Genomic DNA, 23,639 nt, shown 5'->3' with positions numbered 1-23,639 from the left:
GTGCTAACAACAAAAACAGCCAAGCTTTGAAAGATATTTTTGACATTTATGAGTACTACTCAGGCCAAAAAATTAACACCTCCAAATCAATGATCACTTTTGGAAGTCGTGTCTTTGCAAGTACTCAAACAAGACTGAAGTCAATCTTAGAAATCCCTAATCATGGTGGAGGAGGCAAATATTTAGGACTCCCGGAGCAATTTGGTCGTAAAAAGAGAGAAATGTTCGAATATATAATAGATAGAGTTAAGCAACGAACCTTCGGTTGGACTGCAAAAAAACTATCTCCTGCAGGCAAGGAAATCATGTTAAATTCAGTGGCTCTCTCTATGCCAGTCTATGCTATGAGTTGCTTCAAATTGCCAATAGGAATAACTACAGAAATAGAATCTCTCCTCATGCAATTTTGGTGGGAAAATAACTCAAACCGACGAAGTATTCCTTGGATTGCTTGGAAAAAATTACAAACACCAAAGAAGGAAGGGGGTTTGGGATTCAGGGACCTAGCAAAATTTAATGATGCTCTCTTGGCCAAGCAAGCATGGCGTTTAATACAATACCCTAACTCACTTTTTGCGCGAATCATGAAACATAGATACTACAGGGATGAGTCCATTCTAGATGCAAAAGAAAGAAAAAAACAGTCAGACGGTTGGTCTTCTATTTTGATTGGACTAGAAATAATAAAAAAAGGTTCACGTTACATTGTAGGTGATGGAAAAACAATACGTCTAGGAGTAGATAACTTTCTCGACACTGCATAATGTAATCTCGAATGACAGAGGTTTTAGATCGTGGGACACACACCAGTTATCATTATTAGTCGATCAGCAAGAGGAGGAGCTAATCAAAAACATTTACCTTTCTCAAGATGAACAACCTGACAATCTTATTTGGAATTATACGCGTTCGGGAGAATATACGGTCAAAACCGGCTACTGGTTTACCACACACTATCCCTTTGATCCAGGAGTTGTACCTAATATCCCACATGGCTCTGTAGAATTAAAAAAATAAAATTTGGAAACTCAAACTTCTTCCTAAAATAAAACATTTTCTCTGGTGAGTTGTTTCACAAGTTATTCCAACAAAAACAAGGTTGCGGACAAGGGGTATGAATATTGATCAAATGTGTTCAAGATGTCACCAAACTGAGGAAACTATCCATCATGCATTGTTCTCATGCCCTTTTGCTACAATGGCCTGGAGATTCTCAAATACCAATGCTTTAAACATCAACGATTTACCAGAATCTATAGAGGACATCATTAGTCAACTAGTTTCCCACTATTCACAGAGTGCTAATATATTCAACTCAGTTCTGCCGTTCATTCTTCTATGGCGAATCTGGAAAGCAAGGAACAATCAAGTCTTTAATGATTACCGGGAGTGCCCATCTAAGACAGTGTTACAATCGAGGTCTGATACAAAGGAGTGGATTACACATTTAAAACCTTCAAGGAGTGGACAGACATCTACTGAATCAAACATCAATTGTTGGTCACCTCCGTTGCAACCATATCTCAAATGTAATTTTGATGCTAGTTATGATTCGCATACCCGTCAAGCAACAAGCGGCTGGATATTTAGAAACTATCAAGGAGAAGCCAAAGCATGGGGTGCAACAAGATTAAGTAATGCTGGATCACCTTTAGAAGCTGAAACAAAAAGTCTTCTTATTGCTATGGAGCAAANGATCCAGGAGTTGTACCTAATATCCCACATGGCTCTGTAGAATTAAAAAAATAAAATTTGGAAACTCAAACTTCTTCCTAAAATAAAACATTTTCTCTGGTGAGTTGTTTCACAAGTTATTCCAACAAAAACAAGGTTGCGGACAAGGGGTATGAATATTGATCAAATGTGTTCAAGATGTCACCAAACTGAGGAAACTATCCATCATGCATTGTTCTCATGCCCTTTTGCTACAATGGCCTGGAGATTCTCAAATACCAATGCTTTAAACATCAACGATTTACCAGAATCTATAGAGGACATCATTAGTCAACTAGTTTCCCACTATTCACAGAGTGCTAATATATTCAACTCAGTTCTGCCGTTCATTCTTCTATGGCGAATCTGGAAAGCAAGGAACAATCAAGTCTTTAATGATTACCGGGAGAGCCCATCTAAGACAGTGTTACAATCGAGGTCTGATACAAAGGAGTGGATTACACATTTAAAACCTTCAAGGAGTGGACAAACATCTACTGAATCAAACATCAATTGTTGGTCACCTCCGTTGCAACCATATCTCAAATGTAATTTTGATGCTAGTTATGATTCGCATACCCGTCAAGCAACAAGCGGCTGGATATTTAGAAACTATCAAGGAGAAGCCAAAGCATGGGGTGCAACAAGATTAAGTAATGCTGGATCACCTTTAGAAGCTGAAACAAAAAGTCTTCTTATTGCTATGGAGCAAACCTGGATAAGAGGATATCAAACAGTGATCTTTGAGGGAGATTGTGAAGTCTTGATCAAACTGGTTAACGGTCAACTCTTGAATGTTTCTTTATCAAACCTTCTCAATGACATAAAATTTTGGTCCTCTAAATTCCATAAAATTTACTTTGAATTCAATAGGAGAGAAAGCAATAGAGTGGCACATGTTTTAGCTAAATTTGGTTGTCCTGATACTCAGTATTACTCTAATACTGTCTTTGTGCCAAATTGGCTGATTCAAACTCTCTGTAATGATTTCCATTAATTAATATATATCATTTGTGGAAAAAAAAAAAAAAACTCAGATTAAAAATAAAATATGTGATGTGTTCACTACAAAACCCAACCCAGATTAGAAAAATGTGATGTGTCCGGTTTTAAAATTGCTATATGTACTGACACTAAACCAAAACCAAAAAAACCAAAATTGCTATCTGGTCGGTTCAACCGAATCATCGGATATCACAGATTAATATTGAGTTTTTGTGGGATTTTCCGGTTTTAAAATTGCTATATGTACTGACACTAAACCAAAACCAAAAAAACGTTCAGATCGCGGGTTAACCAATCAGACCAACAATTCGGATAGGGCGTGAAACACACAAAAATTAAAAATGCTAAACAATTTTGTGATCTAAATTCATAGCCAAACAAGAAAATGAAGTAAAACTTAAACAGAAAAAAAAAAAAAAAAAAAACTAGAACCAAATATTATATTTCATAAATAAATATGTGAATATTAGTGGCAATACAAAATCAACCACTGAAAAAAATAATCCTCACTTAATTAAAAAGCCAACATAAATTGTTCATACTCTCAGAAACCATGAAAAAAAAAGGCTCGGAGTTGTTTCGAAAACTCAACGAACGGTACTACAGAGTTTAGAAGGAAAACAAACAAGGACCTTCAAATTCTCTAAAACAAATACTCAATAGAAGACAAACCCTCTGGACCAGTCCAAGGCACTTGCACCATCACCATTGAGTCTTCATACACAAACTCAACAACTCCACCATCAATTAAGCAGCTCACAGGTTTTCTCGATGCATAAACCCTAAACTCTCCCGCACCAAAAACACCAATCTCAACAGATTCATCGTGGTGCACCAGAGAACTGATCGCACCGCTTGTGTTAAGCATGTTAACCAGTCCAATCGGAGCAAACCGGACTGATTTACCCTCAATGGTTACAACAGGAGAGACAGTAATCAGCTCAAACTTGAAAGGCTCTAAAGTGAGCTCCAGCTCGTCGTTTAGTCCAGACAACACCAGCTTCTTGGACTGAGACAAGAACAAAGCAAACTCTTCAACGTTTGCAATGGAGATTGGGTTCGTGCCACTGTTCCATTCAACGTCATTAGGTTTTGTTGTGGCGGTTAGCGTGTTAACACATTCAGAGAAACACTGGTTGCGTCTGGTTTCTCTGCACCATCCTCCTCCTTGACAGTTGAATGCTCCGATAACTCCAGTGAACTGTTGTGGACGAAAAAAAAGACAGATCAAGAAACAATATTGTAATGAACGACAGGAGCTTCTGAATCAAGAACGAGTCAAATCAGATGGACTCAAAAGCACCATTTAATCTCTAACCAGACTATTTAATAAGAACTTCGGCCAATAGCAACTACAATATTCAGATTCAGTCAAGAGTATACAATTTGCTAAGACCAAACTATACATTCATTTCAAATAAAAATGGAGGTTCTAATGGATCCTACTTGCTTAAACCTTAATCATGCTACTTAGATTTTCAATTATATAAGCTCATAAAAAGAAAGCATTGTTTACCTTGTTCAAGTTCCAAATCTTGAGCATTGTTTTGCCATCATGAAGAGGGTCTTCAAAGAGACGGTCACGAGTTGGGAGAGCATAGTACTCACACCTCAAAATCGAACCGTTGGGCAAAACGAGGCGTTTCAAGAGATCGAAATCGTGCTTGCCCACACAGTCACTGACGTAAATAGGCCCGCCCGAAATGGCACGAGAAGCAGCATGGAACTCAGCACAAGGGTGTGTGGACTGAAACATGTCCCAATCAGGCTGGATGAAGTTTCCCATCCAGAGACTGTTGTATGCACAATGGACCATGTGACATCCTTGTAGCCAAAACGTACCGTTTGGATCGCCAGATGGATCAGTGCACCAAAAGTCATCACCTAATTCCCATAATAATATCAAATAAAAATAATTAATTTATACTTCTCTTCAAACAATTCAATATGAAAATAGTCAAATTTTTATAAATTAAAAAATAAAAGTAGATAAAAGACTTACCGACACGACCAAGAGCGATGGCTTCAGTTCCAAGGAACATGAAGTCATTACAATGCTCCATGCTTGCAATAACGCCGTTACCATTAAAATGCTTATTCACTGACGACGTTAACCCCTTGAAGTAAGCTTTCGCCATGTCAACTCTCCCGCCATATTTCTCACACAACATCTCCAAAATCTGTAATTAAAAAAGCAAAGCCACGTGTTAAAATATCAACAGAGAAACGGAAATCCACAAAACAATCCGTTAACTCAGACGGAAAACTTACGTGAATGACATCAACTTTAACGCCGTCAATACCGGAGTTTTGAAGATGAGAGTGAAGACCTTCATAGAACTCTTTCGCCAAGTCCGGCGACGCAAGTCCGATTCCAGTCTCGATGATCTTGTCGACGGCGAGATCTTCCATCGTGAGTTTAAGTCCCGGCGTAAGCTCTGGCCGGATGATAGTTGACGGAGGCAGAGTCGGGGCATCGGGACGGAGACCTCCCCAGTACCCACAAAGCGCGTGCCAGACGTAGATGTAATCGACGGTGGAGAATTCATCTTTCAGATCTCTGACGAAAGCTTTCATCCCCACGTCGTTTTGATCTTTCGGAGACACGTAGTCTTTGAATTTGTGGTTCTCTTCAAACTTCAGAAGCCTGTCAAACCAAATTAAACCGGTGTGAGGATTATAACAAACAAACCAAAATCTCGGTTATAGAATCCGGTTTGATTAAGTCAGAACAAAATCTCGGTTATAACTAATTATTAGCTAATATTCAATCCAATTCGGTTTAAAATAAGGTTTATATAAACCGGTATATGAGTATTTCAACACTAGTCTAATCTAATCTAACATTAGAGTCCAGTTTAATTGAACCAACATAAAATCATAGTGATTATATAGGATTTAATCATAAGACCGAGTAAACTAAACTTATACCGTTTAAAATAACAAACAATTGAAAAACTTGAGAGGGTAAACCGGATTAAACCAACCTGCAGGGCATTTGTTCACCGGCGACGGTAATATTCATCCCTTCGACATCAATACCATCGGCATCATGTCCAATCGATTGCCAACCGTCGTCGATAAGCACCAAACCCGGCGGACAACCACCGTCGACTAGGCACTTCACACCTTTATGAACACCTTCAGGGTTCACGGTCAAGTAAAAAGCGTCCCAAGTGCACCACCCGAACTTGTCGACGATCCCCGGCGGCGATTTCTCATCAAGAAGCTTGAAGGTGTTCATATGAACCCTAATCACTTTCATCGCGTCTTTCACGAGCTTGAACGGGTCGTCTCCGGCGTGGACGTAAACGATCTGACGAAACTCCGACCCGGTTACTTGGGTCGACCCGGATTCCACACAGACCGCCACATCATCGTTTTCACCGGATGTGAAAGACGAACGGAAGGGGCCTTCAAGAAGTGGTAACAAGAGGACGTAAGGACGACCCGACCCGGATCCGGATTCAGAATCCGACCCGGAGTTATCAAGAATGATGATTTGGGTCTCGTTCTCGATGTCGCGGCCGTTTGACCCGACCCAATGAGTGGTCCACCAAACCTTGAAACGGAATATGCTCATGAAACGAATGTTCTTGAGTTTTCCGATGGATGCCACGTGGTGGCTCTTGGGCTCACCGTCGAGGTTAAACCCGACGAATGAACCGGCGGAGACGTCAAGAGGTACGCCGTCTTTGTCGTTTAAGTAGGGTGAAGGGGTGAGGGTGACGTTGGTGGGAACATCGGTTAAGATGACGTGACCATTGGCTAAGAGATTGGAATCTTCTAACCGGAAAAGAGGCTTTCCGGTAAAGTCAACGCCGTTGATACCGGAATCGGACTTTGTCAAACTCGGTGGAGCCATGTTTCCGGTGAAGTTGTAAGGCTTTAGACAAAAGGTTGAAGTTGTGTATTTAGGTTAGGATGGATGATGAGGTGAAGGAAGTAGAGAATTTATAGAGATTATGAATCTTTAATACTTTCCCAAATTTGATTATTCGATAAGATTACGGGTTGAGAGAAAGATTAGAAATGGTCATATATAGTCATAGATTTATTGTATGTCGACCACATGTATGGAATGTAGTGAGAAAGTGAAACCTTCGTCTTCCTTTTTCTTGTATTTTATTAGTTTATTGACCTTTACACAATTTGATATCATTATTTTGTTTCTTTCTAAATCTTTTACGTGGCTGGATTGATTTGCGACCATTATTAGATTTGGTCGTTGGTAATTAATTAATAAGAATAGAAATAAAATATTATATAGATGGTTCTAGTCACATGGGCTCTTAACAAATTTCTAAACTTTATATATTGCATCATAATTGCGACTTTTATCGACCTACCGACAAATGTAAACTTTCACGGATCAACCAATGAATATAACTCAATATTTAGTTTTTAAATATTCAATCAATTTGTTTCGTTCGTTACATTTTTGATATGGAAATAAACTAGAGGAAGAAAACGTTACAATTCCTAAATTGTCAAAATATTAAATTGATTCGGATGATTAATGTTTTAAAACGCTTATAGGAATTAGTTAGATTGAGTGATATCGTCACATTCCTATTGTGTACCAAAAACATGAGCTTTCCGTATTTAATTCGGGTCTTTCTTTTTTTCTTCTTTTTTTAGACCGGTCTATTAACTCAAATAATTTTATCATAGAAGACAGGATCCTATTTTTTGAATGCCAAAATAAAATGGTCGTTTCTCGTATTATATTTGTTTAGGGCTTTTTCAATTGCATTATGTACAAATCTCCTACGCAAGTAAATAAATGTGTGATAGTAAAAACAAAAAACACTAATTGACGCTTAAGTCAGTTACCAAACCACAAAACTTGGTTTACCATCGATTGTGAGTCTGACGACAAATAGGTAAGAGACTAGATGAGGAAGAATAATTCAAGGATTAAAAATAATTCGTTTCTGGTTTTTGACATTTCATTTTAGAAAAACACTACTTTCTATGTGATTATATATTAGTTAATTTATATATTTGAATATGCATGTGCTGATCATATTTTAGAATATGCATGTGTGGAAAATAATTAAAGCCTTTTATTTTTTTCTATCGTCTATAGTAGAATGTATTTGTGATGAATAATTAACATATCATTAACAGTATGCCAGTATCAACAGTAAGGTAAACGGTGATATTACCTTAATTACCTCTCCAACGTCTAAATATAATTTCATATGTCTCTTCGAATCTTCCATCTACTCGTTCTCTGGATTAAGGCCTTAATCATCTTCTTCATGTATAAACATGTTAGTATGTACTGTATATACTTACTTATATCTCTTTAATATTTTGTGTTTCTCTCTTCTTAACTCTTCCAAATAGATTTGATAGTTACACTTGTTGGTACTATGCATAGCTCAGATCACATTGTCCAACAACAGAAATTTGATAATAGAGACCCAACAATTGTAAAGAATATTTAGGTGGAAATTGTAAGAATTTGTTGAAATAAGATGTGATCTTGTAAAGGAATTGATTTTGTCACGCGAGAGCTTAAAGCAAGAACATTCAAAAGTCCTTGTCCTAATTAATGGGGATTATGCCACGTACTATTATCTAATTCCCTCGATCCTGTCCCTTTTACAAACCGACCAAGAAGATTAGGTCGTAATTTGCGTTTGGATAACCGTTTTGTTTATTAGAGAATTGCACGTGGAGTTGTTAAATATAAGCCAACGCTTCATTTGCAACTTGTGACGAAAGTAATCCAACGGTCGTGTGACGCAGTTGCATTTCTGTTTCTTTCACCGACTAAACAGATAGTAGTATACTGTATTAGACTACACTTTTATATTAGTATATCGTATAAGAAACGAGTAAGAATGATAAAAAGAATAACTGGAAATAGTTTAAATTTCAATGTAAAAAGAAAATTATGTTTTAGGTATTAAAAATTTCACATACGAGTACGATTCGTGTTTATTTGCTAGGATTTAGGATTCAGTTTTTCAACATCATAGTTTAAAAAATATAATTTTTTACCAATCTCCGATATAATAAAGCGAAAGTACACAATTTTTTTTATAGACCGTATAATTTTTATAAGTTGGTTACAAAATAGGTTATACATTAAATATAGGTTGGTTAAAAAAATGTTATAGATTAATTGGTCAATCCGTGGGGCTAATATAAATACACTTAAGAATATCCCAAAGAATCTTCTTAAAGAGAATATTCCAATGATTTATACAATTTTCTAAATAAAATCTTTAGTATTCCATGTATTGTTACAAAATATATACTGTTAGACATAAAAATATATTCTTAGGCGTAAAAAGGAATAAAATGTTGGCAATTTATCACACTTAATCGTGATTATCGAGATCTTATTGTGCAACTGAAAATAAAATATTATCTAACGGGTCATATTAAAAAACTTTCACCAAACATGTTCAAAAATAAAAACAAACAACAAACATAACCATTTCTCATACATAAAATTACAAAATTAACAATATAAAACTTACAAAATAAGTATTTTTTTCAAGTCATCATATTTAGCATATGATTTTATTGCATAATGTTTTATCTAAAAATATTTTTAAAAATAATTATATAAATTATATTTTATTCTAAAATTATAATATAAATAAAAGGAATTTCAACTCGTGCTTTAGTACGGGTCCTAATCTAGTCGAAAGTAAAGTGACAAGTTTTCCTAGAAAATACATGTGCTTCATAGCAATGTGATTGTATTCCTTGAAAGTAGCATTTAAATATATATTTAAAATTCTTTTATACTACTAATTATAGTGACATGGTCTCATACATTGCTAAGTCCTAAACAACCCAGCTAACTATGCAAAAACTTGTATACCAAAACTCAACAAAAATAAATGCGTGGCTTCATATAACTTGAAAATTCATTTGACTAAGTTTAATAGCATTAGACACATGTTAATAAATTAGATATTTTTATTTAGCACTTCTGGACATGTAAGATTAATTCAGTTGCGTTTCAGGTCGGCAACGTTTATATAACTGTTTTGACCGGTCTGATTTTGTTTAAATTCTTTTAGCTTCAAGACCTACATTATCACTTAAAGTTGCATCTTACTTTATTTTTTAAAACGAAAAAAAAATGCAAACAGAGTTTTGGATACATTTTGTATCAAGTGATTGAAATATATATATATATATATATATATATATTTGATAAATTTAAAATTAAATTTCTGAACTATAAATTTTGAATCCTAGCTACGCTCTACTTATCCATAAGAGTATTACGCAAAACAAACATATTTTCCGTTTTTTTATAAAATTTAATAAAACGAAAAATACATAATATTGTTTTATAAACTATATAATTTTAATAAGTTGGTTACAAATAGGTTATAGATTAAGTTTTATATTATTTGTAAAGTCTGGATTTATTGTTTCCAAAATCTTAAAGAGAATATTCTAAAAAATTATATGATATCATCTAACTTACCATATTAATTTTCTTTATTAATTTATTCATCAAATAAAATTCTTTGATACCTAACTTTAACATATTAATTTGTTAATTATTATTATACTTCACCTCTCATTTATATATATGAGTCTATTTTGTGAAACATAAATTCTCATATTATTTATTATAATTAAAAAATAGTTTTATTTCAGGATATACCATAAGTTGAATTTTTAAAAACAAATATTTGATTCAATCTATAAAATATTCAATTTTTATTAATATTATTCTTTAAAAATAATATCTATTGAATTAAAATTTTACTGAATAACAGGTCAAAATTTAATTATTTAAATTCAATTTCATACTTTTTATTGAATTTTATAATTTTATATAATACTAGATAAGGGCCCGCACGATGTGCGGGTATTGAAATTGTTGAAGAGAATAAATCATAAAATTTTATTTTATTTTTTGTAGTAAATATATAAATAATTTTAGTTAGAGAAAAAATCATATTTGTATTTACCTCCATACACTTATTTATATTTTTTATATATTATAACAATTAGTAAAATAATCTAAAGCTAAATTATACCCCACCAAAATCAGATTTTTATTTACCTTCATATACTTATTTATATTTTTATATTTTTAATATATTATAACAATTATTACAATAATCTAAAGCTAAATTATATCCCCACCAAATTTTTTGCCAAATACTCATCATTAAAAATATTCTAATTGTCAAATTTCAAAAACGTTTCACAACTTATTACAAAATAGTTTACGTGCAAAGAATTCATCAAAACAACATATAATGTAGTAACCACATACAATTTTACTGTATGTTTCACCATTAAAAATATGCCCTACAATTTTACTGTATGTTTCACAACTGGTGAAAATTATCTACTCTATTACAATGATTTTATGACCAACCCAATTAAAGTTAAAAAATTGAAAGAACGTTAATATCACATAATAAAAATAAAATTTTGAATATTATAATCATGATGGTATATATAAAGCCTTAGATAATTCAAATATGCAAAATAGAAACTTTGTAAACAATCCAATACATGATATTGTCATAATCACGTTAAGGATCGATGCCTTATTTACTCCTCAGAAGTATTGCATTGTACCAAAACTACTTAGAACTATGACCTCATCTCAAATATTCTCGAATCGTAAGTTCTCAACCAATTTCTATCCGAATCAAAAGTTCTCATATATTTCTCTATATACCTGGATTTAAACGGTTTATGAACCAAATTTGATAGAAACCCACATAAATCAGGTTTGAAACCAATTTTAAAACGGTTTATCGTTCCAACTTCCCAAATTACAAAATCGCTACCAAATAGATCAATCACCGACTAATCTTTGAAACTTATAACGCTACTAACTGTAGAATTACTTTTGGAATCTCCATCAGTGGCTCCATCCTCGATTAATTTAGCAGGCTTTATATACTTTGATTTCATTTCATTGCATCTGATAGCTTCCATTGAAGAACCCGCACGAATTAAAGACCCAAAATATATCGGCAAAATTATATCAGAAAAAAAATCAAAGTTTAAAGCTTTTGATATAAACATGTAAATTTTATGTAGATATAATATTATTTTCTTAATTAGTTATTCCTATTATGTTTCAAAAATAATGATTCTTTTGACATAACTTATGTTATTTTTTTAGATTTGTTATTCACTATTTATTGATTAATAATATTATAATTGAGAAAACACATATAATATCATATACTATTTATTTGTTATTTTTATGTTTCAAATTTTTGCTAGTTTTAACTTCTTTTGATCATTTGTAATATATCCTGAAATATATGTTTTTGTTAGATAAAAATGTCTCAAAAAAAGAGAAAAAGTTAAAGTTGTTACTATTTTCTTAGCTGCATAGTTGTAAGCTGGAGTCCCTATATTTTGTTATATAATATTAGTCAATTATGAAAAAAATATGTATGTGAAGCTGAATATGAGTTTTATACTTACGCATTGATTTAGTTTGTCGAACCATGCCTGAAGTGTAGCTAGTTTCAGTCGCATATGAGGTTCAGCGGTAAGCGCTTCCTCCCTCATAACAATCTGATCATTATTCATAATGGTTCTATTCATTTTCTTGGCTGACTTTTCGTTACTTCCACAGTTTTGATTTTCATCTGTAGTGCTCATGTTTGAAAATTCTAATTGAGTTTGATACATCGAAAAGACATCGTCCTCTCTATATATATGACAAATATCTAAGAGAATACATAACTTTATACTTAAATTCTTTTTCTTTTAAGATTAGGCCAAGGAATTCAATATAACGTAGGATTGTTTTGTATAAGTTTAATTATTGTAAAATTTTTAGGACGATTCCTTTTTCTTTAAAATTACAAAATTTTATAATTAATACAATGTTTAATTATTATTCTAATAATCTCCAAAATAATAAGATTTTGACACATGTCGCGACTTTATGAATTAGTAACTTTTGAAACCATACTTTATATAATAAGATATAGAGGGGTGTATTTACAAATATTTTCTTTTTAGGATTAACAAAAAAAATTAATATAATAAGATTACAATTATCTTATTCTTCGTTTTACCTAGCTTGAAAACTGTATTCTGATCGTTAAAATTGACACATGTCATGATCTGATGAGTTACTGATTTTGATATTTAATCGTTAAATTGATATGTGTCATGATCCGGTGAGTTTTTAACTTTGATCTCTGATCGTTAAAACTAACATGTGTCACGATCTGGTTTGATATTTAATCGTTAAAATTGACACGTGTCACGATCTGGTGAATCTTTAAATTTGATCTCTGATCGTTAAAACTGACATGTGTCACGATCCGGTGAGTTACTAACTATGAGAACTAAGGTTTATATAATAAGATAATAAAATTTAAATAATTTATTTTGAAATATTTTTAAAATATTGAAACTTGATATTAAAGTTAGAAACTATAAACACTCTAAATTGGTTTGTTATAGCAATGTCAATAATATGTCACTATAATATGAAAGAATTTCAAAAAACAAAATATATTAAAACAAAAAGTATTTTTTTTTCTCTCATAAAGAACATATTATTGATTTAAGACTGATCAATACATAATTGTTCATGGAGCCATAGAGGCTTGATTACAGATTCAGCATAAAAAAGAGTAGAATTACATCCAAGCTGTGCTAACAAATGAGCTGACTTATTACAAGTTCTTTTTGTAAAAACAGAGCTAAAAATTGAAATTTCGATATCCAAAACTTTAAATCAAGGAGGATGTTAATGAGCTGTCTATGTCTCGTTTTGCCATTGACGATGTTTATTAGAACTTCATAGTCTCCTTCTATAATTGACGAAGTGTATCCTCTGATCCAAGATTGTTGTAGTGCTACGAGCATAGCTTTTGCTTCCGCTTCCAATGGTGAAGACGTATGTGAGAGACGAGTTGCACCCCAAGCTAATGCCGATCCTATATTGTTTTGAATAATCCATCCCCCAGTTGCTTCATGATTATGTTTATTGTATCCAACATCGAAGTTGCATTTCACATAGTCGACTGATGGTGGTCTCCATCAATGAGTATTTCGATTTCCATCCCTCCTCTGGTTAAGATTATCTCTACAATGAGTGAGATCATAGAATTGTTTCGCATCTGATTTAGACCATAAGACAGTTTTTGATGGACTTTCCCTAAAGTATTGAAGACACTATTGTTCCTTGCTTTCCAAATTCTCCATAGTAAAAAAATTGGTAGCATTGATTCAGCATTTGAAGTTGCAGTGTTGAGAATTGAAGTAATGAGATTAGAGATATTCTCTTCCGCATCATTTGCTAAATTTGCTATGTTAATATGAGAGGTACTTGAAAAACGCCAAACCATAGTTGCAAAAGGGCATGTAAAAAATGCATGGTTGATCGTTTCCTCTGCTTGACGACATCTAGAGCATAACGTATCCAAGTTCATACCACGAGAACATAAGCGAGTTAAAGTTGGAAGACTTCGTGAAATAATTCGCCAAAGAAAGTGTTTTAGTTTTGGAATTATTGGTAATCTCCAGATTTTGTTCTTAAGTTCAGGAGAACCATGAGGTATATCTGGTGGGATATCACAGGATAGGGGATCATGCGTTAACAGCCAGTAGCATGATTTAACAGTGTAGTCACCCGAAGTACTATAGTTCCATATGAGTGTATCCGGTTGATCTGCTTGTGATAGAAACATGTTTTTGATTTCATCAATGTCCTCTAGTTTGATTTGTGTGTGAAGCTTTGCCATATCCCATGATCTAACTTGTCCCGAATATGACATGAGAGTGTTTATAGTTTCATTATTTCCATCATTGACAACAGCAATTGGTCTTGGAGGATTTGTATCAAGAACATTATCCATACCTATTCTTACTGTTTTTCCATCTCCAATGTTGAACCGTGATCCCTTTTTAATTAGCGAGATGCCTACTAAAATAGATGACCAGCCATATGATTGATTCTTCCTTGGTTTTGCTTCTAACACCGTCGTGTCTCTGTAGTAACGAGCCTTCATTATCTGTGCAAACATTGAATTTGGATATTGGATTAGACGCCACGCCTGTTTAGCTAAAAGAGCATCGTGAAATTTTTCAAGATCTCGAAAACCTAGTCCCCCTTCTTTTTTTGAACGTTGCAGTTTGTTCCAAGCTATCCAGGTGATTCCCTTATGTTGAGCATCTTTTTCCCACCAATATTTCTTGAGTATCGAATAAATATCTGTTATAACACCTTTAGGGAGTTTAAAACAAGACATCGCATACACAGGCATGGCTAGTGTAATTTATTTGAGCATTATTTCTTTGCCTGATGGGGAGAGTCTCTTCGCACTCCAACTAGATGTTCTCTGCTTCACTTTTGTAATTATATACTCAAACATTTCTTTCTTTTTCTTGCCAAACTTTTCTGGCAAACCCAAGTATTTGCCACCACCTCCATGATTCAGGATGTCTAGTATCGCTTTCAACCTGTTCTGTGTTGAACCATACACGCAGGAACCAAAGGTTATCATAGATTTGGCCGTGTTGATTTGTAGGCCAAAATAGTATTCATAAACATCAAAAACATCTTTTAATGCTTTGCAGTTTTTCACATTAGCTTGGCAAAAGAAAAGGCAGTCATCAGCAAATTGGAGATGAGTTATTCTAGGTGCATTATCTCCAACTTTAACACCTTTGATATCTTTATCCACTACCCTTGATTGAATGAGATGACTCAATATGTCTGAGCATAATATGAAAAGGTAAGGAGAGAGGGGGTCCCCTTGTCGAATGCCTCTTTCCGGTTTGATATGGCCAAAAGGTGAACCATTGATTAGTACAGAATAACCCACCGATTCAACAGTGGCCATGATCCAATTAATCCACTTCTCGCTAAAACCAAAGAGTTGAAGTGTAGATCTCAGGAAATTCCATTCTACACGATCATAAGCTTTGCTAACATCTTTTTTAACCGCCATATATGACTTAGACACTCTCCTTCGGGCTTTAAGGGAGTGCATGACCTCATGAGCTAACATGATGTTATCTTGAATCAGTCGTCCTGGAATGAAAGCTGCTTGTGCATCCGAAATTATCCCATTCAAATGTTTTTTAAGTCGGCGATCTAAGCACTTTGAGATGATTTTATACATGACATTGCAGAGTGTTATAGGTCGATAATCAGAAAAAGTGATTGGATTGTCTATTTTTGCTATTAGACATATGTTGGTATGGTTCAACTGTTGAGGCATTGATTTCGTATCAAAGAATTGTTGTACTTCTCTTATGACATCAATGCCAACAATATCCCAACATGTTCTATAAAAACAGGCTGTTATACCATAGAGACCAGGGGCTCTATCCTCACCTATTTGACACACTGCCTCATAGATTTCTTGAGTATCAAAGGGCCGAGTGAGGTCATCGTTCATATCTGAAGTAACTCTTGGTTGGAAATCAGAGAAAACATATTTTGTTACTTGATGGCCATTAGTGGAAAATATGTTTTGGAAAAAATCTTGAGCGTGCTCTCCTTTTGCTTTATAACCATACAACATATTTACATATGTATCCTAGATCGAGTTTATTTGATTTTTTGTGTATCGTATGTTAGCACAAGCATAGAAAAAACTTGTATTTCGATCCCCCTCCAACATCCATTGATTTCTACTTTTCTGTTTCCAATGTATCTCTTCATCCAAATACGCCTTTGTCAGCTCATCTTGTAAGATTGGGATATGCCTTCGTACAATAGGGTTTAGGCTTTCCGTTGCTGTATTAAGTTGAGATTGTAAAGCCTTTATTCGAGTCTGAGAGTTCAGTTGATTATCGTATTTAAGGTTTGCCATCGCTTTCCTACAAGAGACAATTCGACTGGAAATTGGGATGTTCTGGTCCGGTTTTCGTATTTCCCATCCTTGTTTAACAGCCTATTTAAAGCCATCAATATCGCATAAACGTTTATCAAAGTAAAAGGCTCGTCTTCTATATGGGGATCCGATATTAAAGTTTATTGAGATTGGCTTATGGTCAGATCCTGTGAAGTCTAAGAATTCAACTTCAGCGTAAGGAAAGGCAGCTCCCCATGGACCATTTTGAAACGCTCTATCTAAACAACATTTAACGGTATGGGAGTGTCGTTCTCCTACCCATGAAAACTTATCCCCCCTGTGTCGAATATCTTCAAGATCACAGCTTGTCACCATGTGTTGGAAGTCACGGAATGTCAAATCAGCCCTGGCTGGACCACCAAGTTTTTCTGAGTTGTTGAGAATTTCATTGAAATCTCCTAAGAGTAACCAAGGATCAAGATGATGGTAGGATAAATTTTCCAGTCTCTCCCATAAATGATATCTTTCATTTTGAACTGGGTGACCATACACACAAGACAAATAAAAGCTTATATTATTAATGTTTACAGAGACATCAATGAGGCGCTCATCCATTGAAATTGGACTGAGGGCTACATTCTGTTTCCACATCAGAGCTAAGCCTCCACTCCTTCCATGAGGGGGCTGGATAAGTATATTAGCAAATCTTAAATCATACTTAAGTTTATGTAACACATCACACTGATTAAGAGTTTTGATAAGAAAAAGAACATCACACTTAGTTATACGACATAGGCTAGTGAGTCGAGATTGCGTTAGCGATGGTCCTATGCCCTGACAATTCCAGGAGAGGACTCGCATATTGGATCTGGGGGAACCGGGCCCCCCGCGCCTCCGTCGAATCGTTGGTTGACTGAGAATGAACCTAAGGAGCCTGTAGTCTTGCTCTTCTTATTGAATTGGCTCAGGACCGCCAATTCCTCCGCTGCCTCTTCTTTGTTGAAAGCCTCCTTAAACGTTACTTTTTTACGCTTCATGAAAACGAATTCAGAAAGGGCGTTATCAGAAGATGCCTCAATTAGATCCTCATAACAGTTAAGGTCGTGAGTGTTGGTCTTCTGTTTGGCCTGAAAGTAGCGTATCTTCTCTGCATTTAAATCTCCATCAGGAAACACAAACGACACCCTTGATGTGCCTCTGATGCCCTTGTCAGGTTGTGTAATGTTAATAGTTGGTGGAGCCATCTGAAGTCCCAGAATAAGAGCAGAAGGGTTGATGGATAGCAAAGTGTCTGTTTCTGACATGTTGTTGTCTCCAGTCGAGTGATTATCATTATCACTACTATCTCCAGGATCTCCTTGAGACTCGTCATCAAAGTTCAAGGGACAATCTTTGATGTCATGTTTCAAAGAACCACATTTGCTACAGAAGTTCCTTAATCTCTCATAACGAAATTTAACGATAGTGTTCTCCCCAACAATAAATTGGAGGTTTTTTTTAAAACGGAGAGGATCCTCAATATTCCATGCTATCTTTACTCTAACCGCTCCTACTTGGGTAGTGTTTTCATCATAGTCAACCTCAGTAACAAACCCTAAACGATTTCCAACCCATCTAGCCATAGCATTTGTTAAGTAGAGAGTCGGAATACCTTGAATTTGAACCCAGAAGGGGATTATCTTCATTTCTCCATCGGCTATATTTGGATACCATCGATGAGTCGTGAGCATCCAGCCGTTAAATGACCAGGGTCCACGATTAAGCACCAGGTTGTGAGATTCTTCGGTCTGGAAATGGAATTGAACACGACCATCATCGATTATCCGCCCAACACAGCCATCAAAAAAAACCCATACTCGAGGCATTTGGCGTATAAGTGCACAAAGATTCTGCTTCCGGGGGTTGACAGGGGTAACCACCAAGGAGAAACGGTTAATGTTCGCCGCACGTTCACAGAATTCCGGAGGGAGAGGTATTGGGATGTCATCAATACCCAAATTGAGATCTTGAACAGATTTTCAAAGATAGTCACTCATTGTGAGGGTGAGAGGATGATGGGTAAGAACAGAGGAGAAGTGATTGAGAAATTGTGAGAAGAATTGTCGATTATATAGATATCGCCATGGCGGTTTCCTGAGGCGGTTGAGTTCCAAATTTTCAGGAAAAAATACCTATCGATACATAACGATAGAATACAACCGCCAACTGAAACGCACAAACAGGGATCAACATTTCTGTTGGTCGGAAAATCACTCCTAGACGGAGAAGAAGACCGGAGAAGCCGGAAGTTAGAATCGCGAAAAAATCGCCTCTACAGAGAGACGCCATCATTCGTTGGTAAAAAAAACAAAAAGTATAACAATATATTAAACTAGAGAAGGGCCTGCACGATGTGCAGGTTTTAAAATTGTTGAAGAAAATAAATCCTAAATATTAAACAATTTAAAAAAAAAATAAATAGAAATTGTATTTCCTGAAGTAAATATTAAAATAATTTTAGTTAGAGAAAAAACCATATTTGTATTTAACTTTATACATTTATTTAGATTTTTAATATATTATAACAATTATTACAATAATCTAAAGCTAAATTATATCCCACCAATTTTTTTGTCAAATACTCATCATTACAAATATTATTATTTTCAAATTTCAAAAACGTTTCACAACTTATTACAAAATATTTTACATACAAAGAATTTATCAAAGCAACATATAATTAGTAGCCACATACAATTACAATATGTTTTCATGTTCTTAAACAAATTAAACAACTTTTATATTGCTTTACTTTCATTATGGCTTGATTCTAGTTCTTATAATTATTAAAATTGTTTTGTGATATAGTTTCTTTAACCATAAATATTTAAACTCCAAAAATATTTTGGATGAACAACTGGTGAAAATTATTTACTCGATTACAATGATTTTATGACCAACCCAATAAAAATTGAGAAATTGAAACAAAGTTAATATAACATAATAAAAAGAAAAAATTGAAAATTATAATCATGATAGTATATATAAGTCTTAGATAATTCAAATATATAAAATATAAAATTTATAAACAATCCAAAACTTGACATATGTCATAATCACGTTAAAGGATCAATGACCTATTTACTCCTCAGAAGTATCACATTGTACCAAAACTATTTAGAACTATGACCTCGTCTCAAATATTCTTGAATAGTAAGTTCTCAACTTATTTCTTCCCGAATCAAAAGTTCTTATATATTTCTCTATATATCTGGGTTTAAACAGTATTGGAATCATTGACATTATCTAGAAGAGAAAACTCTAGATTTTGATCAGAACATCAACCACTGACTAATCTTCAAAACTTATAATGCTACTAATTCTAGAATCACTTTTGGAACCTTCATCAGTGTTTCCATCCTCGATTAATTTAGCGGGCTTTATATATTTTAATTGCATTTTATTGCATCTGATAGCTTCCACTAAAGAACCCGCATAAATAAAAGACCCACAATAGATCAGCAAAATTATATCAAAAAAAATCAAACATCAAAGCTTTCGATATAAACATGTAAATTTTATGTAGATATATTGTTATTTTTTTTAGATTTGTTATTCACTATTTATTGGTTAATAATAACATACATGCTTAATGAATTATTATTTTTTGTTTATACATGTCAAAATCTAATTGAGAAAACATGTATAATATAATTATCATACAATGGAATATATATTAGTTTTCTTAATTTTTCTTTTTGATTTAGTATTTTTTATATATATATCTAAACATGTAAATTTTATGTAGAATTAATGCTATTATCTTAATTAGCTGTTTTGAAAATAATAATTTTTGACATATGTCAAGATCTCATCAGTATACTTGACACGTGTCACGATCCTGTTAACGGCTAACTTTGAAAACCCAACTTTATATAATAGCTTCCACTGAAGAAACTGCATAAATGAAAGACCCACAATAGATCAACAAAATTATATCAAAATAAAAAATCAAACATCAAAGCTTTCGATATAAACATGTAAATTTTATGTAGATATTTTGTTATTTTTTTTAGATTTGTTATTCACTATTTATTGATTAATAATAACATACATGCTTAATGAATTATTATTTTGTTTATACATGTCAAAATCTAATTGAGAAAACATGTATAATATAATTATCAGACAATGGAATATATATTAGTTTTCTTAATTTTTCTTTTTGATTTAGTATTTTATATATATATATATATATATAAACATGTAAATTTTATGTAGAATTAATGTTATTATCTTAATTAGTTGTTTTGAAAATAATAATTTTTCGACATATGTCAAAATCTCATCAGTATACTTGACATGTGTCACGATCTTGTTAATGGCTAACTTTGAAAACCTAACTTTATATAATAAGATTACTCATAATATAATAACTTGCTTTTTAAAACCAAATTCACAAAATTATGTCTTATAATGACATTCAAGTCATGAGGTAGAATATACATTGTTGAAATAAACTCATATATATAAACTAATACAACATATTAAAATTTTATTTTAAAATAGAAAATATACAAAATTTTGTATAAAGTAAAATTTAAGCAGTATTATAACACGGCTACTTATCTAGAATCATTAACAATATAAAACTTACAAAATAAGTATCTTTTTCAAGTCATCATATTTAGCATATGATTTTATTGCATAATATTTTATCCAAAAAAATTATTAAAAACAATCACATAAATTATGTTTTATAAAAAATTACAATGTTAATAAAATAAATTTCAACCCGTGCTTATCAGGATCTTTAGTCCATAAGAGTATTACGCAAAACAAACATATTTTCTGATTTTTTAATCTTACATTTATTTTAAATTAATTAATCAAATTGGATTGAATCTATTGGGATAGGTAATTTTGACAAACCCTACCACTTTAACTTGTCCGGCTGAAACTATAAACTTACTTGTCTAGTTGTCCAGTAAGATGTCCAATTCCAAAAGAACCACCAGCTCCAAAAGACACAAACACCCGACGTGGACATTGCTCTCGTTACTAGCATCACACTTGTCATGTAACAATTGGATTTAGAGTGTCTTCTTGACTGGGCCGTGTCACCGTGAGAGATATTTCAAAATTTGGATATTACATATTTACATCCCTTTCTTCTTTCTCAACTTTTGATTATTCTCTATTCTGTTATAAATATATTGTAGGCCAATTAATATAAACCTTAAATCCTAATATATATTCCTATATATATGTGGTATTATATAGAAAAAATAATAATATAAAATAACAATTCTTTAAACTTCTTGTTATAACAAATTATCGGCACACTCTAAATTTAGCCGGAAAAAAAGAAAAAAAAAAAAACCCCGCAGCCGTCACCGTACGTTTCATCCCCTAACCATGTGAGCTAGCAAAATACAAATCTCTGCCGTCTTTTCCCTGTGCTCCCGATCTCACCATCATCGTTTCCAATAGAGATATGTAACCTCACTTTTAATAATTGATCGGCTTATACATATTTTAGTATACGTGTTCTCATGCCTATCAACTTAATTAGTGTATGTGGTTACCGAAGTCTTATTGGATTATTTGATTGTTACAGTATTTTATTATTAAGTATTTTGTTACACAGTGCTTAAGGCTACGTTGATAGTTTTATTATTATTCGTTGAATCATATGTTCTAATCGTATATTGCTTGATAAGATAATATACTCATGGCTACACGATATTGTACGGTGTTTCATGTATCATTGGTGTTAATTACTCAGCCTTTGTTTTGTTAGTAAAAGATTGTTGTAGATTATTTGTCTCATTGACTGAGAGCGGATGCCTTTTTATATTGTATAAGACCATAGGTTTTTTTTTAAGTTCTATATTGGTTGATGTTTTTTAGAAATTTGTTTTCATTTTGTCGGTCGAACCAGACATGAGCTGAGGTTTTAGGTATTTGTTTTGTAAATGGTTTGTTTTTCCTTCATATTTCGGGTTAAGACTATTGAATGGGGATACTACCGGGTATCCTTTTAAAAATTAAAAAATTAAAATTTTGTTGCCGTTATAATGACATTGTAAGTGTGGCTTTTTCAATCTGGTTCCTTTCGGTGTTTGTTTTAAAAAAAAAATCCTTTGTGTGTTGGTTCTGTAAGAGGAAGTTATCTTATCTTTCTATTACTCAATTTTGGTTATCTGAATTATAATTGTAGGTTGTGATGGAGGGTTCGTGGTTTAAATTTATCTTTCTTTATGTTTTTATAGGTTTTTTTTTAGTAGTCAATGTTAGTTTTCTTCTTTATATGTTTGGGTTTTCGTTCGGGTTTGGTTTAGTTTTGTTTCGCCATTGTTTATATTTTTTGCCTTTTCTAAAATCAGTGTTGTGTGAGGCGATAAACTGAATAATTTCTATTTGTTGAAATTGACTTCAAATTTCTTTTTATAAAACTGCAGGAAACACCAAATCGAGAATTTCTTTTTAAAAAACTGCAGGAAACACCAAATCGAGAATAAAGAAGAAGCTGTTATGTCTGATTTACAGTAACATGCCTAATGGAAGTTTACATAAGATCGTTGTGATGTAAGTTCTGTATCTCTTTTTGTGGTAGTTAAACTATACTTGAGAGTCTTTTTCATTCCTCTACTTTCCCCGACTCTGCTTTCTTCCTTTTGGTTAAACCTGCATATGTGCGTGATTATAGACTTTGGTCAGTTTGTTTTTTTTTTTGTTTCCATTGAAAGCCAGCATTATTGGTTTCGATCATTGGATTTAAAATCTTGAGTATTTCTTACAATTGGTGTTCTGGAAGGTGTGTCTACGGTCTGAAATTCGATGGAATTTGATCCTGCATCATTAGAGAAGAGTGTCAATAAATTACATTTGTTTGGTAATAAGTGTAGGGATTTACCATTGTCTTTGGGTAGCTCATTGTAGGTTTCCTTGTAGACAATATTTGTAGTGCCACTTTTTTTAGTTTCTTCTCCTTGTAGAATAGTGAGGCCATTAGGAGATGTAACTCTGGAAAGAGCAACATATAGTTGTCCGTGGCTAAAAACTGGACTTTGCAGATAGAGGACAACATTCTTTAAGCTTTGGCCTTGACTTTTATTAATTGTCATGGCATAGCAAACTCTAACT

The 23,639-nt window shown here is 33.3% G+C and overlaps 1 protein-coding gene across 1 annotated transcript; it reads right to left on the bottom strand.

Moving 5' to 3' along the window:
- Positions 3,139 to 6,731, bottom strand: LOC104732789 (probable galactinol--sucrose galactosyltransferase 5). Its single transcript, XM_010442875.2, has 5 exons — positions 5,706 to 6,731; positions 4,990 to 5,365; positions 4,721 to 4,898; positions 4,235 to 4,602; positions 3,139 to 3,919 (listed from the first exon to the last, which is right to left on the bottom strand). Exons 1-5 carry the CDS (start codon positions 6,581 to 6,583, stop codon positions 3,362 to 3,364), a joined length of 2,358 nt encoding a protein of 785 aa, XP_010441177.1. The 5' UTR covers positions 6,584 to 6,731; the 3' UTR covers positions 3,139 to 3,361.

Source organism: Camelina sativa, chromosome 11, assembly GCF_000633955.1.
Source record: "Camelina sativa cultivar DH55 chromosome 11, Cs, whole genome shotgun sequence".
NCBI classification, from domain to species: Eukaryota; Viridiplantae; Streptophyta; class Magnoliopsida; order Brassicales; family Brassicaceae; genus Camelina; species Camelina sativa.
Note: the sequence above shows the minus strand (reverse complement) of the source record. Positions and strands in the feature narration are given on the sequence as shown.

What these genes read in the sequence shown, in the direction of transcription:
- LOC104732789 (XM_010442875.2), bottom strand. Translation starts at nt 6,583, where the DNA reads ATGGCTCCACCGAGTTTGACAAAGTCCGATTCCGGTATCAACGGCGTT. An exon ending in GGTGAACAAATGCCCTGCAG is followed by an intron (nt 5,366 to 5,705) that starts GTTGGTTTAATC and finishes TTGGTTTGACAG; the next exon opens with GCTTCTGAAGTTTGAAGAGA. An exon ending in TTAAAGTTGATGTCATTCAC is followed by an intron (nt 4,899 to 4,989) that starts GTAAGTTTTCCG and finishes TTTTAATTACAG; the next exon opens with ATTTTGGAGATGTTGTGTGA.